Source organism: Lobosporangium transversale (genome assembly GCF_002105155.1).
Source record: "Lobosporangium transversale strain NRRL 3116 chromosome Unknown BCR41scaffold_64, whole genome shotgun sequence".
Taxonomy (NCBI): Eukaryota; Fungi; Mortierellomycota; class Mortierellomycetes; order Mortierellales; family Mortierellaceae; genus Lobosporangium; species Lobosporangium transversale.
Genome location: NW_019029042.1, coordinates 200,960 through 221,320, shown reverse-complemented (window position 1 = coordinate 221,320; position 20,361 = coordinate 200,960). Strand labels below are relative to the sequence as shown.

The window sequence follows — 20,361 nt, the reverse complement described above, 5'->3', positions numbered from 1 at the left end:
TTACATCAATAATCCCATTCACTTTTTGAACAACGATGGCAAAAAAGAACAAGAAAAAAGTTGTGCGTCCTTGGTGCTGGTATGCAAATATAACAATTTAAAGTCTTTAACTTGTTGCTTTCATGAATTTATGGTATAACTATTTGATCAATGTTACCACCCATTCACGTTTCATTGATAAACTGTACTGATCTCGTTTTTAAATGACAGGTACTGCGAACGTGATTTCGAGGATGAAAAAGTGCTGATTTCGCATCAAAGAGCAAAGCACTTCAAGTGTAGCCATTGCAGCAAAAAACTCAACACTGCAGGAGGAATGGCAGTCCATGTTCTACAGGTTCACAAGGAGACCATTAGCACGTAGGTGAAAGATCAAAGCCTTTTATCTTAAATTTGTTGGTCAAGTTTACAATAATTTATCTGTCCGCTGTAACACTATTTTTTTTACTATCAGTGTCCCTAATGCAATGCCTGGTCGTGAGACGGTGGATCTGGAAATTTACGGTATGGAAGGCATTCCGGAAGAAGATTTGATTGCATACAGCAGTAAACAGGACGCAAGTGATAATCCTGTCAGTAAACGCCCTAAAATTGCTTCTACACCTGTTGAATTCTCTGAAGAGGATCTTCAAAATCAACTGGCAGCGCACAGAGCTATGATGCAGGCGACCTCAGTTCCAACTGGACCTCTTGTTGGATCATCTGGGCTCCAGGTACCACCCGGCTCAACTCCTCCTGCTCCTGGTATGCCTCCTAATCCCCCTGGATCGATAGGTGCAGGAATCCCTCACCCGCCTCCACACAGCCAAGCCCCGTATCCAGGTCAGTTTCAATATCCAGGTATGCCACAAGCTGCTTCAGTTATGCCTGCTGCATATAGCCAATTCTATCAACCTCGGCCCCCACAGCCTTATGGAATTCCGGCCCCAGGGTAAGTCCCACCCGCCATAGCACCAAGGAACAAAGGAGAAGATTTTTGCCGGAGAAGAACTAATTTTTTTTTTTGTTGCTCACTTGAATAGTATATCACATGCAGGACCACCGCCACCATTCCCACCAGCACCTTATGGTAATCAGATTGCTCCTCCTTCTCCTGGATCATGGCCGCCACAAAGGCCGGCGCCAGGACCACCATATGGTATGTCACCTCAGCAACATCAACCAGGTTTCCCACCTAGATTCATGAATGGACCTCCTCCACCAGGTTTTATGCCTCCACCAGGTATGCCTTTAATTCCACCACATGCAGCCCTTAGTGCGCCGGCTGGAGCACCACCAGGCGTGCCACCTAACATGCATCCTCACTCTTCTGGGTTGCCACCGAGATCACCTCATACAGCTGGATTGCCTGGCTCGACGCCTCCAAGCGGGCCATCCCCATCTTCTGCAGTTGGACAGTCAACCTCCTCACCTGCAATAGGTATTCCCAATCCTTATATGAGTTATAACTTGAAGCATACTTCACATATTACACCATCTCCCGATCCCACAACCCTGGCTGTCGCAGCTACAATCACAACACCATCTGCAACGACAGCTATTGGATCAATGCAAGCACCTTCAGCAGATGCAAAAGCTGCTACTGCGTTGGTAACGAACGGCACTCCAACCAAGAAGGACAGTACTCTCGTCTATGCCAATAATGATGTGTCTGTGGTACGTTACATGTATTATTTTGCGAATACCTTTTTTTTTTTAATGAAACATTGGCTTTTTTCATATTTCTGACAGTCATTTTGATGTATTTCTATAGGAGGAAATCAGAGCTGCGCTGGAGCGATACCGATTCAAACCCAAGGTGGAGTCTGCAGCATAAGTATAAATATGTTTTCTATTTTTTTTTTTTCTTTCGTGAAAAAAGGACGCCTTTTTATTTCAATAAAATCAAATAGGAATGAAGAAATACTCTGGTAAAGATGGGTTTATACTGAGTCTACATAAACTTTAGGTGAGACTAATAACGTCTATTGAATGCACCAATGAAAAGGAAAGACAAAGCTCGTTTGCAGCTGTGCTTTTACGCTCATGCTCATGATCAGGGCTTGAAAACAATGCTCTCACTCTCATACTTTGTCACTTGCTCCGCCGCTCTCTCTTTTCCTTTTTCTTGTTCTTTTTCTTGTTCTTTTTCTTTTCTCTTTCTCCGCTCCATTATCAATGGTATCAATACCAAAGAAGAAAGAACCCGTTAGTTTAAATTTATAATGACACATTCATGTCTGTGAAAACCTATTCATAGGACAAATCCACCAATAGGCCCTATTTCCACAAAGGAAGAGGTGGGTTGGTTGAGAGCATTCTTTTTCTTTTTCTTTTCTTTTTTTTTTTTTTTCTGCCCCTTATCATTTGTTGGTCAATGGGATCTTTTCAATATTCCAATCTTAAGCCGTTTATCCAATAAGGCAAGAAGAAGGAAAAAAAAAAAAAAAGAATGCAGATAAATGGCGTGTGGATATGGATAAATCTTTGTAAAAAGACAACAAGTATATTAAAGATAAGCTCTGACGACCATGATGGAAGTAGGATGAAGATGAAACTAAATATGTTGAATCAATAATATAATAAAAGATTGAAAAAAGAGTTTATTAATGAAGAGGATCCCTGTCGTCAAGATCTTTTGGCTTTGCTTAGCTGCACAAAAACGACAAGGCCAATAATCCAAAAGGGAAAGTGCAATGACATGTATGATATCTGCATTAATGTATGTATAAAGCATGTATATTGTATTTGGTCAATGTGATAATACAATTAAATGTGTGTAATAATATTTTTGTATATCCATAATATCTATACAATATGCTATACAACATAATGCAGTTTTGCTGGTGCTCTTCTTTTTTTCTTGCATGGCTCTCAACCTTCAACCCGACTTTTATTTTCTGTATTTAATAAAGTTCCATCATTTATCGCTGTCCCTGTGCTAAAGTTGTTTAGTTGTTTTGTTGGTCCTTTTGCTCTTTTTTTTCTTTCTCTCCTTCCTCCAGCCTCATTTCTTTTGCCCATCACTTTTTTTTTTTTTTTGCTTGCTTCTCCCCTTCTCATTCTTTCTCCTTCTCTTTCTCCTTCTCTTTCTTTTTCCTTTTCTTTTGTTTTCTCTTTCCACTCTGCGTCATATCAAGTAATCAAGCAATAATAAATCAATGAAGAGTTTGAAGGGCGTCTTGACACGGAACAAGTCGAAAAACAATAATATCCTACCAGCTAACAACTCCACCTCTACCATCAACACTGTCCCAGCTGCCGACGCTCCTCTCCCCTCTTCTTCTTCCTCAATAGCAACTAGTACTATTAATACTTTAATTACTCCTACTACTGCTTCCAGTAATCCTACTCAAGTCGCTGACAACGCGTCTTACATTCACAATAACAATACCATCAATACCAATATCAACCTCCCTCATCATAATAACACTACTCCCACCACGGCCTGTCCCATTACCAATTCTAGTCTTAGTCCTACCCAGGAACCCCATATCCTCTCCAACCTCAGCAATAGCACGGTTCATACCTCTAATAACAACAACCAGAACCAACAACCACAGGAACAACCCATCACATCTGTCAAGGAGCCCATAAAGGCAATAGAAATCCCTTCTAGAACGCCGCTCGAGAATAAATCTGGGAGCACTCTTGCCAATTCTACAAACCCAAGCATTACCATCCTCGGTGACAACATGACTCACGATCAGCGCGACAATCATACTCCTACAATTGTGGTAATGAATGTAGAGCCAGTAAGATCTCATCCATGACCCAATCTCTCTCGCTTTCTCGCTTTCTCGCTTTCTTGCTCTTTCTCTCTCCTTTCTTATTTTTATTTTATGAACCAAAGAAAATAGACCAAACAATGCCCAGCATTTTGCTACGGCTCCTTTCCACCCCGTTATAACAATTATTTCTTTGGTTTTGAAAGCTTTCATTTGTGTATTTCCTGACCCCTATCCCACTCGTTCACAATGTGTTTAAACTTTTTTTTTTTTTTTTTTTTTTTTTTTTTGCGCTAGTCTGAATATCATCAGCCTGGGGCATCACCGCAGTTTACAGGGGGCCTTCCATCCTCACCGACTCCGGCATCTCCTTCGGCCAAACAAACTGGTGAGAAAGAAGTTCCTAAGAGTGGACCCATTAATAGGATGAAGAACGCACCCAAGGATGCCATCCCTATAAGCAAAACTCCCAGACGACAACGATCATCTCGATTCCATGTAACAGAACGCGTCACGCTGGAAAGACTTCAGGCATTAGACGGTATGTAGAACTGGAATTTTCTCAATTAACTGGATCCTTGTCAGTCTTGTTAATACACCAGTGAATATCCGTGCGTATGAGCAGCTCTTCTAAATGTTTCTACTTGTTTTCTGTGCTCTTCTATTTCCGATTTCTCTCGCCTCATCCACTCATCCATCTAATTTTCTATTCACTTATCAATCTATTGCCATCTTTGCTTCTTTCTCTCTTTTTGTTGTTATTATTATTATTGTTATCCTTATAATTATTATTAATGAATTGAATTGTTGTTATTATATCTTTGCTACCAATTCTCGGTACTCTAAATCCTCTTTGTCTTTTTTTTAACAATATTCGCTGTTAAAAAAATTTTTATCGCTTATTGATACCATATAGACGTGGCACATATTGATCGTCAGGAGCTGTTTTTGAAAAAGATTGGACAATGCTCAGTTGTTTTCGACTTTAATGATGCATCTTCAGAACTCAAGGGCAAAGAAATCAAGCGGCAGGCATTGACAGAAATTCTTGACTACATCTCTAACAACAGAGGTGTGATCACAGAGCCTGTATATCCTGAGGTCGTCAAAATGGTAAGAATCTTTTTCTTTTGTTTGCTTGCACAGAGAGGCGGTCCAAATTGACTATGATTTAACTTGATCTATACTGATCAAAAAATCCTTACAGTTTGCAATGAATCTCTTTAGAACGATCCCCCCTCAGGTGAATCCCTCGGGAGAGGCATATGACCCTGAGGAAGACGAACCAGTGCTGGAGTTAGCATGGCCTCATCTTCAAATCGTTTATGAATTCTTTCTTCGCTTCATCGAATCCCCTGATTTTAACACCAATATGGCAAAGAAATTCATTGACCATCACTTTATCCTCCAGGTAAGCAAAAAAAGTTGAATCGTGTCATTATCCTGGCTTTGTTGTTTTCTCTCTACTTTTTGACTTTGATCGTTTATGTAAATTAGTTTTTGGACTTTTTGCGCTTGTTTTACTTACTGTCCTCATCTGTATTCACTTTCTAGTTGCTTGAGCTCTTTGATAGTGAAGATCCTCGTGAGCGCGACTTTCTAAAAACGACCCTTCACCGTATCTACGGCAAGTTTCTCAATTTGAGAGCATTCATCCGCCGATCAATCAACAACGTTTTTTTTCAATTTATTTATGAGAAAGAACGACACAACGGGATTGCGGAGCTGTTGGAAATTCTGGGAAGGTACAGTTCAGAACTCTATCAGAATTTTTTTTTTTTTTTTTTCTTGGGATAATTGTTGATATATATAGTTTATAATGAGTTGAAAGGTCCTGCCCTACCATATGTATCTTTTGGCTCATACATCTACTCTTTTTTTTTTTTTTTTGCTTTCTTTTTTTTTTTTTGTGGTTCTGTCCCCTTGCTTATTACATCATTAGCATTATCAACGGATTTGCTCTCCCACTTAAGGAAGAACATAAGACCTTTCTCACTAAAGTATTAATACCGCTTCACAAGGCAAGATCATTGACACTTTACCATCCTCAGCTGGCCTATTGTGTAGTTCAATTTTTAGAGAAGGACCCCACGTTAACTGAGGAGGTATTTATTTATTTATTTTTTATTTTATTTTATTTTTTTTTTCTCGAGGAGGAAGAACGGAAAAAGTCTAATGCATATTAATACTAACATGTCCATTTCTTTGTCAAAATAAAAAATAGGTTGTCCATGGTTTGCTGCGCTTTTGGCCTAAAGTCAACAGTCCCAAAGAGGTGATGTTCTTGAATGAAATTGAAGAGATTCTGGATGTCATTGAACCATCCGAATTCGTCAAAATAGAAGGCCCTTTATTTACGCAAATCGCACGCTGTGTTTCGAGTCCACACTTCCAGGTGAGACACAAAAGCTTGTTGGTCGTTGGAGCAAGCACGATGCATTAAATCTATTTATTTTATTGATCGTCGTCATCATTGCTATCACCATAGGTTGCAGAGAGAGCACTATACTATTGGAATAACGAGTATATTGTTAATCTGATTCATGACAATGCCAATGAAATTTTACCGATCGTGTTCCAATCCTTGTACAAGAACTCAAAGACACATTGGAACAGGTACAAATAACACATCTTTTTATCCCCATTTTATCCATTATATATGCAACCAATACCTTTCTAACGGCTATATAACATTTCCCTTAGGACTATCCATGGGTTGGTATTTAACGCGCTTAAATTATTCATGGATGCAACACCAAAACTCTTTGATGAGTGCACCAATCATTTTCGTGTAGCACGTCAAAAGTATGTTTTGATAGACTCAGCCTGCAAAAAATTGTTGATAATCATCTTTTTTTTTTTTTTTTAGTCGTGACCATTTCAGTTGTTGCTGTTGTCCATACTAAACAATCTAACTCGCATAAAAGTGATAGAAAACGTTTGCAGGAAAGAGATGATATCTGGCAACGACTCGAGCAACGGGCAGCAGAAAACTATGCCAATCTTTCCGCGCAGGGCGCGGTTTCGGTCCCATTACCACTTCCAGCAGATCCCATCTCTGTACCACTCGGTAAGAGCTCTAGCTATCCTGGAATGCTCCTTTTATTTCATCTCATCGCTCACTAACTCGCCCTTATATTTTATATATTCATATTATTTCAGAGTCTTTTGTTCATGGAGCGATCGCTGATGAAGCAGATGAAGAGTTGTCGGGAAATGATTCAGACGCAGACCAGGATCTTTACAGTGACAATTTGCAGACATTCGATAACACTGGACCAGTCATTCCTCAGTTCCGGAGAAAGTCTATTATACCAGTGGATGAGACTGTCCTTAATGAACTTTCACGTCATATCAGTCTAGATGAGATGCTGGACTTCCCACAGTCAGCTGCAAGCCATGAGAATGATTAATACATGCCGGAGTAGACAGAGCGGAAGACTCGGAAAAGAGCTTAGCTAGATACCCGAATCCATAAAAGTAGACGTAGACGGAGCGAATAAATCGAGTTAAGGAACTCATAAAATAAATAAAAATCCCTGTCTGTGTAGACAAGATCATATTCATATAGAATAATGTCGATATCACGTGATGATCAATATTAATGAATTGGAACCCTTTTTCGTCGTTACCCCATCTTGCACCTTTGTCATTTTCCTACCCACATGACTAATGAACAGGCATAAGGATAAGAATAGGGACATTAATATGAACAATTATAAATACTGTCGTGGGAATGAGAAAGATTGTGATGAATCCAAGCTGGATAAAGAGCATACAGAACACGAGCACAGGCAACAGCAAATCAAAACAGGCACAATGAACGACAGTGAGCATGACCAAATTTCTGGCAGCAGCAATGACAGCATGACCAATGACTTTAATAAAAATGGCATAGTGTACAAAAAAGAAGATACGACGACGAACCTATTAGACAAAATAGATGTAGAAGTTTTCAAGAATACGCGAACTTCAAATAGCAGTCATCCAAAGCAACTTCCTCGTCTGTCTACATCATCTCTTGGATCAAAATTCATTATCAACGATAATAACACATCATCTACAGCAGCGATACTGTCAAAGACTCCAATGTTTAACGGCGGCGCTGGAGTTGGGTCTTCCTTTGTGGACACGATGACGCAACAACTCTCCATTCATGTAGAGCAACCTGTGGGGAGTATGAGTATCTCTCCTAGTAGTCGTGATGTGGTCCTGGCCGCGTATGTGAGAAGCATGAACCTTGCACCTTTACTCTTCTCCTGGTTGAGTGATCCAAGACAGAGAGAGATTGGATTAACATAAAACCTGTTAAAAATTTTGGACTTTCTCAAACTACGAAACAATTTTACCGACACGAACTCTACAAAAAAAAAAAAAAAAAAAAAAAAACTTTGTTAGGCGGAAAGGGCTCTTTATTATTGATCTGGAGAATCCATATGAACCACCGCGAGTTCTACATCATATGACGAAATGGGAGGTAGCAGATGTACAATGGAACCCACACTTTAGTCGAGAAAACTGGATCGCATCAACGGTAAAAGCGTAAAGCGGAGCAGAGCTCATAAAGCTTTTTTTTTTACAAAGTACTTTTCTATTCATTTAAAAAAACGTAAAAGAAGCCTAAGTTTTACCTGCTTTGTCTGTTTCGTTTTTATCACCTCGCTGATCATTTATTAGTCAAATCAAAAAGCACTTATTTGGAATTTGAATTATAATGCACCGCGAGCTGTTGAGTTGATTCTTCATGCTCATAACAGAGCCATTAGCGACATCAATTGGTCTCCTTTCCATCCGGATCTGCTCGCTACATGCTCTGTTGATACTTTTGTACATTTGTGGGACTTAAGAACCCCTAAAAAGCCCGTCAACTCATTTTGTGCATGGACAGGTAATCACATTTTTACCTGCGATTAAAAAAGAGCCTGTTGTGTACGTATATTTTATTTTCTTTCGATAAATGTATTCATTAACTCTTTGCGCTTTTATGAACAGCAGCGGCAACGGTTGTCAAATTTAACAGAAAAGACGAATTTACTCTTGCCTCAGCACACGACACCAAAGTAGAAGTTTGGGACACTAGAAAAGGGTCTTCGCCTTACATCAGCATTCCAGCCCATCGTCAAAGAATCAATGGCATTGACTGGAGCAGAAAACACAGAAACCATATTGTCACCTGCAGTTTAGACAAGACGATCAAATTTTGGGATATTGACGATACTAGCCAACCTCATAATGAGATCGTCACAAAATCGCCTGTCTGGCGCGCACGTCACACACCGTTCGGACATGGCATCTTGACCATGCCCCAACGAACAGAAACGGCTCTTTCTCTATGGAATAGGGGTCGCTCATCGGAGCCTGTTTGTAGATTTGAGGGACATACAGATACGGTCAAAGAGTTTGTGTGGCGTATACGAGATAATGAGGATAACTCTGGCCAACGTCTTTTTCAGCTAGTTACATGGTCTAAGGACCAGCATCTTCGACTCTGGCCAATAAGTGAAAAAATGCTGGAAGCTATGGACCACAATGCGACAACACCTGCCGACATTGCACCTTATCCACCAAACTATGAAAAAATGTCATTCAGAGATCCACCCCCTCTTAGAATAGCTGCAACACCATCGAGAACGGTATCAACACTACGAGTGCTTGCAGGAAACCGAATGTCAACAATGACTCCATTTCGGACATCCATGTCAACACGTACTGTGGGGCCCCTTGGAAACCATGGCGTGCTATACAGAGAACGGAAAGCGCCATCGCCTTTGGTATGGGTACAGGGTGTTCGGATGGCGAAGCCAAGTGGAGATTTAGGCATGCCAGATAGGGCTTCACCGCAAACAGTGGCTACGGAGATTGCAGCTGTTGGGCAAAAATTCCAAAATGTGAAATTTGAGAAGGTGAATGTTGCTGGACGGACCTGTACAATTTCGCTTAATGGTCTCCGCACGAATGAAGGCGTCCCGTTTTTACGCGTCAATATCACGTTCCCACAGTTTTATCCGAAACAGGCGCCACCTACGTTTGAGATCCAGAAAACAGGGATGCTGTCTATGGCATTGCGGGCACAGATTGCAGCCAATCTCGATCGTATTGCAGCAACGCATGCATCCAGAGGCTTACCGTGTTTAGAAGCCATTATTCGATGTCTTTTAGGGGAGGACAAACGCGACGAGGCCATGGACAAGGGCTTGGATGATTCAGATGAAGATGATACGATTGTCAATCCCCTACGCAAGTCGCGTGGCCGGGACGCTGGCACAATGGATGAGAAAGATCAGATGGTCCCATTCCCATGCCTTTGTGGAGCGGTCTTTGCAACCAACGGTATGAGATGTCTCATTTAATACTCAAAGCAATGCTGAAGAGTAGCTCCGGTTATGCATGGCATTGACTATGGATATGGCACTAAAAAATGGAAATACATTATCTATGTTCATGAATAGGTAAATTGGTTACATTTTTCTCCAAGCTCCGCACGCCTCATGCAGCATCGTCGAGCATACCAATCACTGGTCGTAGTAGTACTCTAATCAAAACATCGTATACATATACCCACCCTCGAACCTATGCTTCGATGGGAGAATACAAGGCGTTCTCACGTCTACCAAGCAGCACTGAAGGGTTAGCAGGAACTGTATCCCGCATTGTGGCAGACACAGATGATCAAGATGACTTGTGGCCTATGCCCAACTTGTTTGCAAAACCAAAACCAAAACATGAATTGGTTCGCGTGACAAGGAATGCAAAGGATCAGCCCGGGTACTATAAACAACAGCCACAATCTAGGAGCACTCTGTATCTTAAGGATATCACGCATCTTCTTCCGGTGTCGCCTAGGCTGGCTGCTGCCTATACGTATGCCGCTGTTATTGTTGCCATGCTGCATACCATTTCTTGGCATCTTCCATCTACTACCTCTCTCACTTTCTCTTTTTTTTTTCTCTCTTTCCAATGCTACCTTTTCTACTCTTAGACTTAATGGCGATAATGTATCTGAAATCTGCGAGCAGAATGCCCTTCAGGCCCGACATCTAGGGCGCTTGGATTTGTACAAGATCTGGAAGTTAGCGGCATTGATTCTTACACTCTCTGTACCGATGGATCCTGTCACATTCGAAATGCACAAGGCAGAGATCTCCAAGATGAATTCTCAAACGCACCCTGTTAAATTACTAGATTTGATGAATCGTTCAACGAGCGCGAGGCAGCGGCGTGATAGCGGTACGGCGTTTGTCCCTGTTTTAGAGGATACATTCTACCAAAAAGTGCGCTGGGGTAATCATCCTTTGGGTCGAGAGCTTGTCGATGTGCTGTAAGCTCATTTTCATTATCTTTTTTTTTTTTTTTTTTTTTTTTGTTCTTTATTTTTTACTTTTTTCACATATACGCAACAATATAACAATGATTTCTACTCGATGTTTTTTAATACTCCATTGCTTTGGAACTAGCTTCTCATATTTAGAACGCCATGGTGATATTCAAATGCTTGCTTTACTCTCTTGCGTCTTCAAAGATCCCTTTAGAAACACGATTTCCGTCACTGGCACTACTCCTGTATGTTGCTCTATCCTGCATAAGTCCATTCTCTTCTCTTTATTCCACAATGAAAAATAATGTTTGTTTGTTTTTTTTTTTTTTTTTTTTGAAATATTTCTGGAATCAAGCCTCAGGCTCACTATCGCTCGTATCATCAATCGCCTATGAGCGATGCACCGGACTATTTTAATAGCCGTCAAGCGAGTAACACTAGGTCTCTTAATGGACTACCTATGAACACTACACCAATGTCACTTGAACAAAGCCCTGCACGGCCTAGAGCGCCAACAGTAACGAGGATATCTCCATATCTAAACCGAGTATCGCCAACAATGACTGCTTTTGGGACATCATATTCATCATCCATGCGAAAGGCTCCAAATCGATTTTACAGTGGTGCTATCACTTCACCCTTGACAACACCCTCTTCTTCGAGAGAAGGATATGTAGATGTCGTTCCACCATACCACGGACCTCCTTTCATACCGCCAATCATGACTAGTTATTCTGCCCAGCAAGGACCACAAGAAAGCGTCACCCAACCACCAGCCTATGCACACAGTAAGCGGGATTCATATCATTCAATGCAGGGAGCCAGCCCAACACTACTTTCCAAATTGGCGCCGATTCAGCGCCGTGAACCAAGCACATCACCATCATCATCTCTGCTCGAAAAGAATGAGCGGTTTACAGTTCGAGCAAACGGTTTCAAGATGACAAGGATGAACGTTGGCTACTTTGACTCTGACGAAACGTAAGAAATTAAAGAATTATCCGCCTATACCTCCGTTTTTTTTTTTTTTTTTTTTTTTTTTCCTACATCGAATATTTTGACAAACTTTTCTTTCCTCTAGTCCGATGAACAAACCGCTGTTGGACCCATCCAAAGAAAACCTTCATAATACTTGGCGGCTTCTGTATGCAGAAATGATGTATAGCTGGGGTCTGTTTGAGGCACGAACAGAGTTACTCAAGTTCCTATCTCTTAAACCTATATCCCAAAGCTCGAATGCATATCGAAATAAGGACTATCACAAGATATCACCTTTGGACTTGATCTTGGGTATTGACAACCGTGGACCTCAAATATACAACAAATGCTTTGAATGTGAGAATCGACTGTATCCAAATTATAAGTGCGATTTTTGTAAAATGACGCGAGTAGGGATCAAATGTACGATCTGTCATATATCTGTCCGAGGACGGACGAGTGTATGCCTCAAATGTGCTCATGGAGGACATACAGATCATTTATGGGAATGGTTTGTACAGGAGAAAAACCAAGTTTGCCCGACAGGATGTGGATGCGAATGTCTTGTGAACTTTGGAGGATGGGCTGGCGGAATGGCCATTCAACCGATTCATAAGCACCTTCTGCCTCAGGAGTCTTTATAAAAAAAAATAAAAAAAAACTGTATTAGAAACCAAGTAAAAATTCTTGAATGCAGCATTTATTTAAAAACAAATAATTTTGTACACATGTGCAGAAAGCCATTGAGCCCATGTTAGGACCATTGAAGAGTGTCTTTGCCCAAAGAAAAAAAAAAAAAAAAAGTTTATATTCATCTGCTTCATTCATCCATTACAACTTACCGCAAGCATCAACTGCTATCTTCCCTCTTTTCAATATCCTCTTACCTTTTTCTATTCTCAACGAAGAAAAGAAAAACGCGCCAATTGTATAATACTTCATTGCTTACCTCACGTTATTTTATTTTAGTTTTTTTACCCATCTTGTAGGAAGCGTCTCTTCTTATTTATAATCCTTCTTTCTCTCCTCTCTCTCCACACCATGTCACTTTTAAGTGATCCTGCCTACATCGTCCATAATCTACGTCTTAGTAACCTACGTCTCGATGACCGCACGGCCGACAAAATCATCTCTTTCCCACCACAATTGCTTTCTAATGAATACATCAAGGTTGCAGGACCCAACTTTCCAGAGATGCAGTACTGTTACTCGCCCAATATCAGTCATGAATACATGATGCTCGGTAGCTCTTCTCTTCTCCTCGGTGGCGGTGGCGGTACCAACGACTCTACACTGACGCCATCCAATGATGGTAGCAATGTCAACCCTGGTGGAACAACAGGAGTCGCATATAATCCAAAACCAGGAATTGTAGGAAGAATTAAACATGATCGAAGGCGGATGGTTGCAGCCCAAGCTGCTGCTGCTGCAGGATTAGGTAGAGGGGGTAATGAAGGCGGTAGTGGTGGCGGTGGTGTGCCGCAAGTGTCTCCGATCCAACCTGCACCTGCGCCTGCTGTACGAGTGCCAATTCCAATGGCTGCTGCTAGTGTAGAAAGCGACGACGAAATTGATATCGATGATGAAGAGCCAATGTATGCTTCTTCTTTTTTTTTTTCGTTGTTTTATTGGATAATTGCATCACCCCATTAAGGCAAAAAAAAAGAGGAAAAATCGTTGACGCGTTATATTTTCTACCATTTTAGTAAATCACCACCGAGGAGGTTCCCAAAGATTGCAACACCAATCCTCGCTAGTGGTAATTTTGCGCCAGGGATTTTCGTCACCACCCCTTCAAGACCTGGATCAGCCACCATCCCTGAGGATACTCAAGCCGCTCAACGACTATCGGCGGCGGAAGGTACAGGAACGGCTCTAGAGACAGCTGCAGATTCGGCACCTCTCGAATCAGGCGCTTCGCGAGATTCTGAAGCAGTGGAGCAGACAACCGAAATTGGCGACATCACCATTGACTCCCTGAATTCACCAATTGATTTGTCGCCCCCAGCTTCAGCCACTGCTGGGCGGCTGCTCAAAACACCTGTGCCGTCTGTAATCAATTTGATGTCGTCTTCACCATTGCGCCCTGATACCCCTCCTCCCAACAAATCCATCGCCCCGCATGTAGAAGGCCTTCCAACACAACCTTTTCTCTTGCCTGTGAAGCCTCCTCCAAAATCTTTACTCACTCAACTCATCACACAACAAAAGTTCAAGGATGACAATCCATTTGCAGAAGAGTTTCTGCGGGTGGCTGGAATGGGTGAGGCTAACCCCGTACAGCTCAAGATATATTTACCTAATAGTGAGAAACCTAGGGATCCGATGCAGGTAGTCGTGAAGCGCGAGGCAACAGTTGAAGATGTCATTGGATATATACTCTATCAATATTACCATGAGGGACGGAAACCATTACTTAGTGATGAGCTCTCAACCGTCGTACAATGGAACTTGCGTATCGTCGAAGATGACGGCGAGATTGACGACGACCTGCCAGGTAAAAACAAAATAACTTCAAGTACACTAATGCTTGAAAAAAAAAAAAAAAAAAAAAAAAAAATCTCACATATCATCTGATCCTAATATGCCTCTGTCTGTTGTTCATGGCTGTAAAAAAAAAAAAAAAAAAAAAAAAAAAAGCTGTGGAAAGAACGCTGAAAATTGGCCGGTTTTCCACAAACCAGCGGTTTGCAATGAATCAATTTGCATTATGCGAGGCTACACCGGCTCAAGTCAAAATTAACGAGAATTTATATGCGAAGTCCGGAAGAACAGTTGTGCGCCCGAAGAAACAAAAGTTGGAGATCCCGCCTGCAGTACAAGGGCCGTCTGATTTCCCCAAAAGTGATGTAATTACCAAGGATATGTCTGTATCAGGCATTTTATCTGCAGCCGAGTTGGCGGAACTTAACAATGGCGGCATGAATGGAGGAGGCGCATCCAGTGGGGCCATTTCTACTATAGGTACCGGAGGCGGCGGCGGTAGCACAGGCGCTGTGGCTCCGCCAAGAGCAGACCCTCTCATCTCCAGCACACAGCATTATGTGCGCGTGCGACTTCAAACAAAACACGAAGTTAAGCACACGACAACAGTAGAAATTTTACCTAAAATGTTGGTATCCGGTGTAATTGACTACATCTGCGGAAAGCGTAAAATGAATCCGGAAGAATGGTGTTTAGTGGTCGCAGACACGAACCGTGTGCTACCATTGGATGGTGCTGCTGAAGACATTCCCAATACTACAGAGCTTGCACTTGTTCCTAAAGACAGTGGTAAGTATTAAAAAAAAAAAAAAAAAAAAAAAAAAAGCGTGTGAAGATTTTGAGACGTTACTCGCAGTCTCCTCTCTCAACTGCTTCTTTTTTCCTTTCATTGTACAGAAATGATTTTGGCTGCGAAGCGTTCCAAGCTTGGACACCCAGGATTGACAGAAATCCCAGGCTCAAGTGTGTCTTATCTAACATCGGCAGAGGTGTATCGTGAGTATACTCTAAGCCGGAAACGACGTGGTGGCTATGTTGGTCATCATGAACAAGTCCTGGCAATTGATGGTGACTACATCCGGATTATGCCCTCGTCAACGAAGATGCTGCTCTTTGATTCAGGCAAGACATCATCCTATGTCAAAAATATGATTCATGACTGTCGACAGAGCAAAAAAGCGCGTAGTCATTTCAAGTTGATCGTAATACGAGGCGATCGAGAGACGAAAACATATGAGTTTGAGGCCAACAGTCCGCAACAAGCACGTAAGTATTTTTTTTTTAATGATCTGCGTAGCATGCAGTTTTAGTGAACTGGGCTCTTCCTCGGAGCTAACATGTGTTTTTTTTTTGTTCATGTAGAGGAGATATGTCAAAGAATTATGCAACTTAAAAACAGCTGAAAAAATTGCTCAGCTCCTCATCATCCACTGCTAGACGACGGGACCTGTTGGTTTTTTTTTTTTTTTTTTTTTTTTTTTGTTAATATTTGAACGCATGAATATAGTTTATTGCATGTCATCTTGTATAAAGCAAAGCAAAGCAAAGCGAAAAAAAAAAAAAAAAAAAAAAAAAAAAAAGACTTGAACTCGGCGTGTATATTTTCTTTGTTATTGTTACTAAAGAGTGAGGGCATGGTCCATGCTCGATTGACCAATTGATTAATGCTGACATGTTCAACAACGTCTACCATCGTACCGTCCAACGCCTTCTTTTGTGTCTCTGCTTCTCCACACCCCTGATGGAACAGAACCAAACAGAATCTTTTCTTTCATCTTCATTCATCCACGAGCAACTGCGGAGGCCCATGCTCAGCCATTAGGACACCTCAATGGGGGTCAATGCTCAGAAAATCGAAGGGGTGTGGGAATTGTCTATTCATACTCGCTCAGTATGCTTGCAGCAAACATCTAGACAACTACGCTCATCAGTTTTATCCTAACGCTCCACAGAAAAGCCAAATGAATTAGGCAGTGCCCAGGAAAATAGCAAAAAGCGTTTTATTTGTTCCATTGCTACAAAAAAAATAGAACAGTTTTCCCATTATTATCAAACTCTATGGTGTGTGGTTTGTTCACCCGCTTATGCAAGGAAGCAAACTGGGAGACTTCCATTGTATGTCTGGTAGAATATGATTCAATATGCAAGAGTGAAAGAGATTAAGGCACCCACAAGGAAGAAGATAAGATGGATGATCTTTCAATTTGCTCATCCAAACCCCCAAGTCGAACCCTATCTGTCCCCGGGCCAGACAAAAAACCAGGCTCGCACGTACCCTTTTCAACTCATATTCGTTTCTAAGATGCATGCTTGTTAAACATATATAAAGCCATTCCTTCTTTTTTTTCCCCCTTCTAAACTCAAGTGACCTGTCTTCCAAACAACACAACGCACACAAGCAGCACACATCAATAATCGTCGCCATCATCTCAAGACTTTTTTTTCCTTTTCTTTTAGTCAACCTACTGTGGATCATCCAATCAGCCCCACAGATTTTTTTTTTCTTTTCTCCCGTAAAAATCACGAAAGATTCTTCAGCCATACCGACTCCTAGCACAATAATCAAAAATGATGCGCCCTATTCATGGCCCAACCTCCCCTACTGCCTTCGTCGAATCCTATGACAACACGGGTGCAGGCAAGAACAACTCTATCAGTAGCACTTCCAATAAAAGTAAAAAACCCTCTTCGGCAATGCATGGCAAAGGAAAGAAAGAAAAGCACATCAGAACAAGGGATAAAGACAAGGAAACAGGCGAAGGTTTTAGAGATATTAAAAGTATGATCAGCACCAGCATGATGACGACAACAGCTTTCCTTGGCCCTCTCCCACAGCAGCAGCAGCAGCAGCAGCAAGCACAGCTGCGACTAGGTCGCGAGCGTAGTGGAAGTGTAGCAAGTAGCTTGCGAAGCGCCCAAAGCACAAATAGCTCATTGAGTATCCTCCGCCGTAGTAGTGTGGAAACTAGTAGCATTCACAGCAATAGCACACAACAGTCGCACCGATCAATTGACACCTCTTTAAGCCATCATCATCACCACCATATCAGACTTCCCTCTTTCCTCAAAAGACGAAAACAATCAAACCCAGCCTCCTTTGCTCCCGAATCCTCTTCATCACAAAATCCTTCCTCTCCCTCTCCCTCTCTTACTCCCATCGCTCCCTCTTCTTCCGCTTCCTCTTCCTTGTCCTCATCCTCATCCTCTTCTTCCCTCACACCTGCGTCGAAGCAGCAGCAGCAGAAACAGAAGCACAAAGTCACCATGGTCCCCCAGCATGACATCCACATCTCTTGGCCACATCCTGTCCAAAGTGGTAATGCCTTTGTGGCAGGCACCTGGTCAATTCCTGGGCACGGACCATGGGAGAAATTACCCATGACACTTGTCCCAGGAACAGATGCTCTGTATGAGATTTATCTCAATGTGCAGGAGGTTGAAGATGTAGACAATATCAACGAAGACGGATATCTCCACCACGAATTGCTCAATCATCATGAACTTGAGCACAATACCTCCTCCCTGACCACCCCTACTTTTTCCAAGCGTATAGCCCGCTTCTTTGGACGCTCACGATCATCCTCAAATGCCTCTACTTCATCCAACAACACACTCCATGATAAACTCAGAGATTTTCAAAATGACCCGCCTTATCATCACCAGCTGAGCAAAGATGGGGTTATTCTACCGATGACTCGCCAATACCGATATCAGTTCAAGTTTGTGATCGATGATGAATGGAAGTGCGATTCACAAAGAAAACAAGTTCAAGATGATCAGGGCCATTGGAACCATGAACTTATTGTTGACCTTGTCGAGCAGATTCAACTCACTTCACCTAATCGCAGTCGAAGTTCGAGTCTGCAGAGCGAAGGCAGCGTCACTGCCACAACAAGCACTCCTTTGCCAGCCATCTTGAACCATGAAGAAGACAAGATCAATTCCACTAGCCTCACCTCTAAGAATGCGGCGAGAGAAAATGAGGAGACTTCATCATCCCTTGCTCCTGCCACAACAGCATCTAGTGTGAGTGAAACTACAGCCCCTCAACTTCCAGATCTTGTAAACCCGCAAGCCCCTTCAGACACATTCACAGAGGAATTGGATTTAAAAGGCGCAGTTGAAAATGACCAAGACCGATCAAAAGACAGTAGTGATAACAACAGCAAGAGTGATACACAGTCAGACGATGACAGGGAGGGTATTATTGGTCATGATGTGGCCGCTGATGTTGTGGCACCCCAACAAGATAAAGAGCAACATCAACCCCAGCATGAACACGACGACCAACATGATACAACAGCTCCTACTCCTGACCAAGGTAACTCAAACCAAACCAAAAATCAAATCAAATCAAATCAAATCAAATCAAATCAAATCAAATCAAATCAAATCAAATCAAATGAAATCAGGCCAAAAAAAAAAAAAAAAAAAAAAAAAAAATCGCCAATGAGGACAAAGGTCTTGATTACATTATTGTATAAACACATGCACACATGATGGGAGAGTGAGAAGTTGGTTTCCCTCTGCCCTCCCACCCCAAAATCACCCTCCTTCAAAGCTCGTTCACACATTTCCCTGCATTACATTTTGACATGAAGTACACGCGTATGCTCTTCTGTTATCTGAATTGCTCTCATTGTTTGTGTGTTTATGTACACATTAATGTGTTTATCTACAATAATATTCATATATAGTTTTTTTTTTGTGTTTAATTTTACTGTCTCCGACAAAACTATTAATCATCTACATCGATGTTGTCTTGTTCATTTCGTTAATAGATATCAAGCCTAATTCCCTTCCTTCGACCCTGTCTCAACATAATGTCAGCACTAAGGCTCCCAGAACTCCCCTTGGAGTCCAAACAGATGCCTCTGCTATCAGCGGCGCAACTGGTGCAGCCACATCATATTCCCAAGTTCCATCCCCACCTCTGACACCTTCAAACGCAACCGCTCCTAAGGATCAATCAAGTCTCGAGGACGAAGAGATTGAAGAAGAGCTGCATCTGGAGGAGCATTACCGCCAGCAGCCAGAATCATTTGAATCCCCACTGACACCGCGATCTGAGGCACCTTCGCAAGGACTCACGATGTTTAACAAGATAATGACAAGGATAGTGGATGATGGTGAGAAGGTAGAGAAGAAGGAGATGGAAAAGGAAGAGGAGGAGAAAGAGGATAAATCGGGTGATGATGAGGCGTTCAAGAAACTCACTGAGGAATGTCCATCAGGGTCCTCCTCGTCTTCATCCAGGCATGAGTTACACGAGTCTGAAACAGTGCAGAGTGAGAAGAAACGACCTGAACTGCCAGAGCAATATCCCGGTCTGCTCTGGAGTATCTGTAAGACTACAGCTGTGGTCTCAGCAGCAGTTGTTGTCATTGGATTAGGCTTTGGTCGCAAGAAGAAGGACTCTGAATCATCAATTCGAGTCAAGAGTGACCAAGCCAAGTCGAACTAAGCGAGAATCAATGGTCTCACTGTACTCTGCAGTAGATTCCAAAAGAAAAAAAACTTCAAGAACCATACTGATACCACCATAACAAAATATGTAACGAACGCACTATCATTTTCGATAACCTACTCCTCAATAGTCAAATATACTCTATACTTCTTACCTGAACCAAATAAATGAATAAAAATCTCCACTATGGTGGCTGATTGTGTTATGACCAAGTGATCTTCATTGCTGTATTTTTTTATAAGCATCCACGATTATATAAATGTATTATAAACTTTATTGATCCTTTAAAAAAAAAAAAAAAAAAAAAAAAAAAAAGAGGATTAATTTAATGAAAATTGGCCAGCATATAAAAGAAAGCCAAAGTGATTTTTTTTTTTTTTTTTTTTTTTTTTTTTGATAACGAGGACCCA

At 41.7% G+C, this 20,361-nt stretch overlaps 5 protein-coding genes across 5 annotated transcripts; all 5 read left to right on the top strand.

Moving 5' to 3' along the window:
* Window positions 1–35: 35 nt before the first annotated feature.
* BCR41DRAFT_288592 (hypothetical protein) lies at window positions 36–346 on the top strand (the record flags this gene model as incomplete). The annotated part of the gene is made up of 2 exons (XM_022020312.1): window positions 36–79; window positions 211–346. Coding segments are annotated over 2 exons (180 nt in total), but the record flags the coding sequence as incomplete, so codon positions are not given.
* A 2,664-nt stretch (window positions 347–3,010) lies between these two features.
* On the top strand, window positions 3,011–7,249 carry BCR41DRAFT_328942 (phosphatase 2A regulatory B subunit-domain-containing protein). Its single transcript, XM_022021715.1, has 11 exons — window positions 3,011–3,734; window positions 4,005–4,248; window positions 4,624–4,820; window positions 4,915–5,118; window positions 5,262–5,452; window positions 5,650–5,812; window positions 5,932–6,102; window positions 6,196–6,323; window positions 6,411–6,512; window positions 6,635–6,777; window positions 6,870–7,249. The coding sequence occupies exons 1-11, from the start codon at window positions 3,141–3,143 to the stop codon at window positions 7,118–7,120; spliced, it is 2,388 nt and encodes a 795-aa protein (XP_021876101.1). The 5' UTR covers window positions 3,011–3,140; the 3' UTR covers window positions 7,121–7,249.
* A 106-nt stretch (window positions 7,250–7,355) lies between these two features.
* On the top strand, window positions 7,356–12,674 carry BCR41DRAFT_363656 (hypothetical protein). The gene is made up of 9 exons (XM_022025921.1): window positions 7,356–7,927; window positions 8,106–8,241; window positions 8,385–8,595; window positions 8,700–10,037; window positions 10,157–10,568; window positions 10,687–11,025; window positions 11,162–11,267; window positions 11,378–12,003; window positions 12,104–12,674. Exons 1-9 carry the CDS (start codon window positions 7,380–7,382, stop codon window positions 12,642–12,644), a joined length of 4,257 nt encoding a protein of 1,418 aa, XP_021876100.1. The 5' UTR covers window positions 7,356–7,379; the 3' UTR covers window positions 12,645–12,674.
* A 151-nt stretch (window positions 12,675–12,825) lies between these two features.
* Window positions 12,826–15,931, top strand: BCR41DRAFT_390326 (stress-activated map kinase interacting protein 1-domain-containing protein). Its single transcript, XM_022028206.1, has 5 exons — window positions 12,826–13,595; window positions 13,707–14,497; window positions 14,641–15,273; window positions 15,382–15,750; window positions 15,847–15,931. Exons 1-5 carry the CDS (start codon window positions 13,042–13,044, stop codon window positions 15,885–15,887), a joined length of 2,388 nt encoding a protein of 795 aa, XP_021876099.1. The 5' UTR covers window positions 12,826–13,041; the 3' UTR covers window positions 15,888–15,931.
* A 919-nt stretch (window positions 15,932–16,850) lies between these two features.
* On the top strand, window positions 16,851–20,164 carry BCR41DRAFT_390325 (hypothetical protein). The gene is made up of 2 exons (XM_022028205.1): window positions 16,851–18,805; window positions 19,266–20,164. Exons 1-2 carry the CDS (start codon window positions 17,053–17,055, stop codon window positions 19,946–19,948), a joined length of 2,436 nt encoding a protein of 811 aa, XP_021876098.1. The 5' UTR covers window positions 16,851–17,052; the 3' UTR covers window positions 19,949–20,164.
* The last annotated feature ends 197 nt before the right edge of the window (window positions 20,165–20,361 follow it).

Excerpts from the sequence above, each read along its gene's own strand:
- BCR41DRAFT_328942 (XM_022021715.1), top strand. The coding sequence starts at position 3,141 with ATGAAGAGTTTGAAGGGCGTCTTGACACGGAACAAGTCGAAAAACAAT. Across the intron at positions 6,324-6,410 it reads TCAAAGACACATTGGAACAG|GACTATCCATGGGTTGGTAT; the intron begins GTACAAATAACA and ends CATTTCCCTTAG. Across the intron at positions 6,513-6,634 it reads TTTCGTGTAGCACGTCAAAA|TGATAGAAAACGTTTGCAGG; the intron begins GTATGTTTTGAT and ends CTCGCATAAAAG.
- BCR41DRAFT_363656 (XM_022025921.1), top strand. The coding sequence starts at position 7,380 with ATGAACAGGCATAAGGATAAGAATAGGGACATTAATATGAACAATTAT. Across the intron at positions 8,242-8,384 it reads AAAACTGGATCGCATCAACG|TCAAATCAAAAAGCACTTAT; the intron begins GTAAAAGCGTAA and ends ATCATTTATTAG. Across the intron at positions 11,026-11,161 it reads CGAGAGCTTGTCGATGTGCT|CTTCTCATATTTAGAACGCC; the intron begins GTAAGCTCATTT and ends CTTTGGAACTAG.
- BCR41DRAFT_390326 (XM_022028206.1), top strand. The coding sequence starts at position 13,042 with ATGTCACTTTTAAGTGATCCTGCCTACATCGTCCATAATCTACGTCTT. Across the intron at positions 14,498-14,640 it reads GATTGACGACGACCTGCCAG|CTGTGGAAAGAACGCTGAAA; the intron begins GTAAAAACAAAA and ends AAAAAAAAAAAG. Across the intron at positions 15,751-15,846 it reads CAACAGTCCGCAACAAGCAC|AGGAGATATGTCAAAGAATT; the intron begins GTAAGTATTTTT and ends TTGTTCATGTAG.
- BCR41DRAFT_390325 (XM_022028205.1), top strand. The coding sequence starts at position 17,053 with ATGATGCGCCCTATTCATGGCCCAACCTCCCCTACTGCCTTCGTCGAA. Across the intron at positions 18,806-19,265 it reads AGCTCCTACTCCTGACCAAG|ATATCAAGCCTAATTCCCTT; the intron begins GTAACTCAAACC and ends TTTCGTTAATAG.